This window comes from Aplysia californica, unplaced genomic scaffold (genome assembly GCF_000002075.1).
Source record: "Aplysia californica isolate F4 #8 unplaced genomic scaffold, AplCal3.0 scaffold00042, whole genome shotgun sequence".
Lineage (NCBI taxonomy): Eukaryota > Metazoa > Mollusca > Gastropoda > Aplysiida > Aplysiidae > Aplysia > Aplysia californica.
In genome coordinates, this window is record NW_004797312.1 from 1,818,162 (window position 1) to 1,826,225 (window position 8,064).

Sequence of the window (8,064 nt, forward strand, 5' to 3'; positions counted from 1 at the left end):
GTTCTTCTTCTTCTTCTTCTTCTTCTTCTTCTTCTTCTTCTTCTTCTTCTTCTTCTTCTTACCCAATCTCGAATGTTCGTTTCCAGGACCCAGATGACATTACAGAGGCAGACCTAAACCCAGAGTTTGTTCACATACAAACACTGACTAAAGGAAGAGTTTTCGTAAGTACCATATTAACACGAATTTACCACACTCAAGATTCGATACGATTTCGGAGATTAAATTAATGGCATTAACACGCATTATCAAGGGCGCCAGCACTCTTAGGGCTTAGTAATACTGGCAATTGTCTAATGAGATGGGCAGTTCCTCTATTTGAGATACAAAACAAAATAAAACGTTATTAGCAGCTCTACTGGCGACATTTATAATGTCTGTCTGTCTGTCTGTTTGTTTCTCTCTCTCTCTCTCTCTCTCTCTCTCTCTCTCTCTCTCTCTCTCTCTCTGCATATAATATATCTTACACTCTTATGTGTTTTACCTACCTGATAAGAGTAAAATTGTTCTAAAAGAACCTTCTGCACTGGTGAAAAAATGAAATATTAATTATCAAGGAGGTTATGATTATTGTAAGGTCTTTGACCATTTATAATCTGTTTAGCAGAGGTACCAGCTATCTATATCGATGTCCTGGTGTTCTTTTCGCCTCATTCTTCATTATCAGTCTGTCATATTATTTAACAGAGCCCACAGCGGCATCTAGAATATAGCGCTCACGTTGAGGTATCTCATTTTTAAAAATGAATGCATGTTTCTTGTAACTGTGATCTATTGCTATATTTTTGGTTGTGATTAAGAACATGAGTCTAATATAAAGCAGTTTGGTCCCGCTCTACACTAAAAAAATAACAAAATTTCACTCCACCCTTAAGCTGTTGTACATTGTGTTCGTTTTTTTTCTTAACGTTCGATCTGTCTGTTGCGAAGTTATTCCCAACCCTGACTTAAGTTACGAAAGTAAAAAAATCACCCCCCCCCCCTCCCACCCAGAATCTATTTGAGCTCATTATGGTTTGCTCTTATTTTGTCTCACTCGTTTTACTATTATACTAAAGGAAATGCACAACTCAGCAATATTTTATTCAGACTACTGGAACTTACCCTAACGTTTTTTCAAACCCGGTTTGAAATGACCTTTCTTTACTGAAAAACATCTTAAAAATAGCCGATCCAATATTAATTTTTAAGTGCGTTGAATAGAGCTTTTTGTTTTTTACAACCGAACTATGAAAAAAAAACCCGATCTTGCACTTTTGGTGCAAGCCTCTCAACGCAAAAAAACAGAGAATCTTCTCTAATATGTACTGAGCCCACAACCACGAGAGTTCGCGACGTCACGACACAGTACAGCAGGGCTGTTCACGAGTCACAACTCACCGGAAGTTCCCTCCGGTAGCAAGCGGGAGGCAAGTCAAATCACAAGCCTGCTCGCAAGCCTCTAGCGCAAGCCGTCCGCTGCTTTGCAAGCCTTCGATTAACCGAGCAGAATCCAGCCTTACTGAAAACGTCATAACCGTGAATTTACTGCAGACTTATATCTACCGGCGTCTGTGGTTTTGCGTTTTGGTGCTTCGCTCTCTCACAGCGAAGATTCAAGTTCGATTCCAGAGTGGGAAGAGATTTTCTTTCGAGTAGCTCGGTCTTTCTTTTGGGATGTTGCATCCATCTCAGCTCGGGTCGGCCCTGACAGGCAGGGTCATTAGACCACCTTCTAAACTATGTGTCGATGGGGACGGAAGTATACCTATGTTTGATGTAGAATTTTAAAAGAAGAACTTCTATCTCTACACAGGGCCTATCAGACCTTGTCCTGGGTCAACAAACCAGCTTCTGTGTGGTCAGTAATGGCGCCGACTGTCTCCTCATCTCCAAACAGTTCTACTGGGATCACATGACAGACAGTCTGCATCGCCAGCTCAGAATGGACGTAAGTCACCTACCCACCCAACTACCCACCTACCCACCACCCATAAACGAGAAACCCATCGATTGATAGTAATTTTTTAAAAACCCACCTACTCCACCCACCTCAACCTCTAGGGAGAAAGCCATCTATAGATAATTGATTTTTATAAACGTTTTTGTAAGAATTTTACGGCACTCTCAACACACGTAGGCTACAGTAAACGCCGAAAAAATAGAGGTGTACAAGCACTAACGTGTAAAATACAAAGAAAAGAAGGAGGAGAGATGCAATCCACGAATGGAAGTGTCATCCGAAAATAGACACATCAAATTTGTAGATTTTTAACGGATACAATTTTTAAAAAGTTAAACATGTCTTTTATCTTTTCTCTTAATAAACTGAACAAACCAAACCTGTACATTTCACGCATATAATATGTCCATCAATGAGGTTAAAATCCGAGAATTAACTCATTTTGTCAGCAGGCGTCATATTTTGTTTGTTTCTCTGAGTAAAGAGAAGTACATTGACACATAACAATGGTCATTTTAGAGCTGGGAAAAAGAAAGGCAGACAGACAGAAACAGCATAGGGAAAGTAAAGAAGTAAAACCTACCAGAGGCACCCTCCAACCACCTCCAAAGAAGGAGCAATCCACATCAGAGCATCCGCCAACCACGTAAATCGAAATTAAGGGCTGTTCAATTATTGATAAGTCTTACAGAACGTTGTCGAGCTTTATTGTCCAATAAAATGTATGAGAAAATTAGAACAATTCTGCAGCAACCCCCAATAGTTTTCGATCCTTTTCTTTGATAAACTTCACATGCGTTTAGTCTGAGCGCATTATTGAGTAAGGATGTAATAAGTACAATTTTGTGCTTACACTGGGTTTTTGTGCGTCGTTGTTCGGATATTTCCGTCCAAAATTTTCGTCCCTCATTAAAGCAATCTTATTTTTTTAAATTTCTTTTTTTTTCAGTTGTGTCCCTACCCCACACAAGAAGAGCTGCAGAGTCGTCTGCAGGTGAGCGTGGACTGGAAGGCCTACAAGGGAGCAATGATGAACAAGACTCTAAAGAGGGTGCAAATGCGGAAAGGTCGACCAGCTCATTAGTATTCGGGAAAAAGAGAGTACATAATATAGTACTATTTATAACCTCTTTGCTTTCGGGAATTCATGTTGGTTTTCGGAATTGTTCCTAAATTTTAAGCACCGACTTTAATTATAATTTTATATTCTTCATTTTAAATATAGGTGTTTTTTTTTACGTCCTCATCGACACAATATAGCTCATTAAGGGGGCGGGCTGTAGCTCCTTTTTGTCAGGGCCAACCCGAGCTGAGAGGGAGACAACATTCCAGCAGAAAGACCAAGATACTCGATAAAAATTATCTCCCCATTCGGGAATCGAATTATGATCTCCTGCATGTGACAGCAAAGCCCCTGAACCGCTACATCACAATTGCCAGTTATAATGTTGTGCAGGGTGATTAAAAAAGAATGAACCGATTTTATGACGCATTGCTTCAGTTCTAAAGCATCGTTATAATGGAAAGAGTCAGCGACCATTAAAAAAAGGAGCTATCTAAATTTTGAATAAAATAGAATGAACCAATTTTATGACGCATTGTTTCAGATCTCAAGCATCGGTATGGAATGAGTCTTTGACCATTTAAAAGAGGAAGGATCTAACTTTTAAATAGTAGCTGTGCCCCAGCGATGAATTGGTCGGAAAGGGGCTCAAGACCTTGCTCTGTGTGCTTGGCCTGTCAGATCCCCACACCTCATCGTGTTTGATTTTTTTTTCTTGTTGGGATATGTAAAAGATGGCGTTTATGTTCCACTGATACGCACTAACCTCGATAATCTTAAACATCGAATAACAACAGCTATTAACTCAGTGGGTGTGATTCGAGTCTGTGATGATGGTCGCTATTATGGACAAGCGGGCTGACTCAGATTTCGGGGGTTTCCAGAAATCTTGACCAACACCCACAGTGGGCATTGTCTTACCTATTGGAGAAGTTTGGTTTCGTTGGTATGTATATTTGTTTGGTTATAGAGAAAATTCCCCTTGTCGTTTAAAGAAACTGAACAAGGGGTAAAAACTTTACCTTCGATTTTCTCAAAACAGCCTTTTTCGGGACAGCCCCCTTGTGCTTAAAAACGACCAATACTCTTCTGGTATTGCTGTTGCCCGTACTGCTGGTTACTTATGAGGATATGGACATTTCTGGATACATTTGCTTTTAATCTTTTCGTGTGCGTGTGAGTTGTTAAAGGAGGAGAGACACTACGCTGAGTAATATAGGGGGAGAGAGAGAGAAAGAGAGAGAGAGAGGGAGAGAGAGAGAGAGAGAGAGAGAGAGAGAGAGAGAGAGAGAGAGAGAGAGAGAGAGAGAGGGAGAGGGAGAGAACGAAGAGCGAGGTAGAGAGTGTTGTGAGGGGGACAGAGATTGTGTGTGTATGTATGTATGTGTGTGTGTGTGTGTGTGTGTGTGTGTGTGTGTGTGTGTCTGTGAGAGTGTGTGTGTGTGTGTGTGTGTATGAGAGTGTGTATGTTGGGAGGGGGATGATAGAGCGAGAGAAAGTGAGGAGAGAGTTAAAATAAGAGATAGATTGAGAGAGAGAAAAAAGAAAGAGAGAAAGAGAGAGAGAGGGAGAGAGAGAGAGAGAGAGAGAGAGAGAGAGAGAGAGAGAGAGAGAGAGAGAGAGAGAGAGAGAGAGAGAGGAGGGGGGGGGTGAGAAATGCACAACAGAGACTACGAATTATACATATGATTATACGCAAAGATTGATACAAAAATGCATGGGGCTAGTGGCCTAACATGATTATCAATACGAAAAGAAAATAAGAATGAAGGAGGACGAAGTCTCATCCATGGATCTTTCTGAATTGTTACATTAACCTGTTGGAATCCCTGCAAACTTGAATAATATTACCCAATATTTTTGCCCAGATGGTTTGTGATTATCAGTTTTTATTGTTCTTTGTAATTTGAGCTGTCTTTTTGACACGATGCATCGATTAAAGAATTTACAACAATTTTCTTTTTCTCAATACTGTGTGACTTTTATTTTTGCTTTCAGTTCTGAGAGCTCAAAGACAGAATAGAATGTGTGAATGGTTGGCGGGTGCTCTGGTGTGGTTTGCTCCTTCTTTCTTATCAAACATCTTCCGTCCTTATGTATGTATTCTTCTTTTTTGTGCTTGTTACTCACATGTAACATCTTCAGTCGTCGGCACTGATATGACCTTATCGTGTTGCAAGAGCGGTAAAACTCTTAACTAAAACAGTAATAGAAGTTGAGACGTTGCCTTTGTGTACCAGTCAGCCTGAAAGGGATCATCTGTGCTGTTTGAGACATATGGCTACCTCAGAATTACAAAGCTCTCTATCTGAAAATTTTGGCCAATTTAAGCAACTATGACCATGAGGTCTGAAACCAATGTTCTATCTGCGCGGTCAAAATCGTACGATTTTTTGGAGTCGTTATCAAGATATTGCAAAAATTTCATTCGAAAAGGGTTAACCATTTTGAGAAACTCAAACTTTTTAATGTCAAATTTCTCAAAACTAGGTACTGAGCTATTTGTTATAGAACTTTGTAATTCTTTGGCAGCAATATGTCAAACCGAAAGACAAAGATGTTCATTATAACAGCTTGTACACACTCACATCCCCTGTGTATTGTTTGTTTGTTTGAGTAAAGAGCAGTACATCGACACAATAATGGTCATTTCTAGACCTGGGACAAAAGAAGACAGACAGGCAGAAGCAACAAAGGGGAAATATAAAAAAAAGACTTACCGGTGGTGCCCTCCAACAACTCACACACAAGATATAGATACATGTTTAAAGAAGAGAGGGTTCTAAGAATGAAGAATTACAAAATGTGTTTCATATTATACGTCACGAAAAGACTGACAAACCAAGACGAAAGTCTCAATTGATTTAAACGACTATAAGAAAAGAGTTTATTCACAAATTTTACATCTTGATTTAACAGAATATTTCCCTGATTACATCACTGCATATGTTGCAAATCAAATAATTCAAACGTCAACAAATATCACTTTTACATTCACGTCACAATGATGCACGAGTCGAAATGCATACCTGACAAGCTGAATCTAGTACTCCAATACATGATATAAGAATACGCTCGAAGCTACTCTAACTGTCACCTGCATAAAACAATCACCGTGTTCTTTGACAATTGGTGGCCGTCTTAGACAGTACATGACAATTTTAGTCTTGCGAACACAAGAGAAAGCGGCATATGCGCTCTCTCGCACACTTACATGCACTTTCAAGCGTATCTACCAGGTAGATATGCATATACATCAGTAATAAAACACACACAGACATACATACATGCATACACGCGCGCACACACACACACACACAAACACACACACACACAAACACACACATATACACAGACACACACAAGCATAAAAACACCCTGACTCTTGATGTACTCTCTCAAGCATGCAAACACATTGGTCATGTGCACAGATGTACGTCCGCCCACATATACATAATAATATGTGCAAATAAATACTCACATACAAAAGAAAAAGCTGCCCCTAAACACACACGTTGAATATAAGAAGCTCTGACCCCCCCCCCCTCATCTCCCCTCCAATAAATTGCCGTTTTCACATAACTAAATGACTGAAAATCAACCACCCGTTACCTGGAGCAAAATTCTGACAAATAAATGTATATATCTTCAGAGTCAACAGTCAACCTTCAGCCTTCCCCATACTTCTTAGCTCTACGACTCTTTGAAACATACATGTGAAATAACATAATATTTAATATACTATAAAACACATGTACGATACACAATTTACACGGCGGACGTTTTATTTCCTTAAAATGTTGTCTTTATTAACAAGCCGGCTATACGCATATCCGTAAAAACATCACACACTGACTTTTACCTATAACTGCACATACTTACAGACGCTCGTAAAAATTATACACATGCATATTTAATGGATGGTTAATTGCAAAGCGTGCTTGTGACATTTGTTGTACGAGACAGTATTTTGTATTCTTTATTAGTCCTCAATTGGAACAACGGAAAAGAATAGGGGTAAGAAATGTCAGAATTGTTTGATCATTTAACATTACAGCATAATGTATAAACGTTCTTGCGTACAGGAACTTAAAAAGTTGATTCAGCAAGAAACTATGGCAAGCTTCTCTCCATTGTTGAAGAATGGCAAACATTTGAATAAATTATTATTGATAATTAATTACTTTATAGGATCTATTTTACAAGGATTATAGTACATTGCTGAAGAAATTAATTTGACATTGCCAGTGTTGTACCTTAGTTCTAGCGTTATTTTTCAATGCCATAATATCACAGTGATAATATAAACTAACCGGTTCTGTTTTTGTGAACTGTGAAACGAACGCTTATAGAAAATCATTGTTCTCTCACTGGTAATAATAAAGCGATGGTAATAAAGTAGTTGATGAGAGACATATAAGCCGAAGCTGTTTTGCCCCAACTATCAGACGATTAAAAAAAACAATAACTCTTTATCTCGATGATCTTCTCCTTTCCCTAAGCCTTTCTTTTAAGCCCATTCTTCCTCTTTCTGTCTATCTCTCTTCCAAACCCACCCCCTCTCTGTCCCTCCACCCCCTCTCCCTCTCTCTTCTCTCTATGTCCCTTTCTCTCTCTGTCTCTCTGTCACTTCCCTCTCTCTGTCCTTTTCTTTCTTTCTCTGTCTCTGTCTCTCTCTTTCTCTCTCACACACACAAACACTCACAGACTCCCACACACATATACACACATATGCACACACGAATACATGCACTTACACTCATACTCACAAGCAATCTCACTCAGCCCTTCTCTTTCCCAGCTTTTTATAACAAAATTCCCCCCTCCTTCCGCACCTCCTTCCACACCTCAATGTCTCGCTCTTTGTATGTAAGAGTTCATGCTTACTTATTATAGGTATCTGCTCTTGTGCGCCCGCGTGTGTGTATGAGTGTGTGTGTGTGTGTGTGTGTGTGTGTGTGTGTGTGAGAGAGAGAGAGAGAGAGAGAGAGAGAGAAAGAGAGAGAGAGAGAGAGAGAGAGAGAGAGAGAGAGAGAGTGTGTGTGTGTGTGGGGGGGGG

At 39.6% G+C, this 8,064-nt stretch overlaps 1 protein-coding gene across 1 annotated transcript in view; it reads left to right on the forward strand.

Moving 5' to 3' along the window:
- The window catches only part of LOC101860311, a gene marked incomplete in the record, with an annotated part of 23,201 nt that extends 19,278 nt beyond the window's left edge, over positions 1-3,923 (forward strand). Inside the window, 3 exon segments of the mRNA XM_013079180.1 lie at positions 87-164; positions 1,796-1,930; positions 2,892-3,923. Of these exon segments, the coding sequence (XP_012934634.1) occupies positions 87-164; positions 1,796-1,930; positions 2,892-3,026 (348 nt within the window).
- Between the last annotated feature and the right edge of the window lie 4,141 nt (positions 3,924-8,064).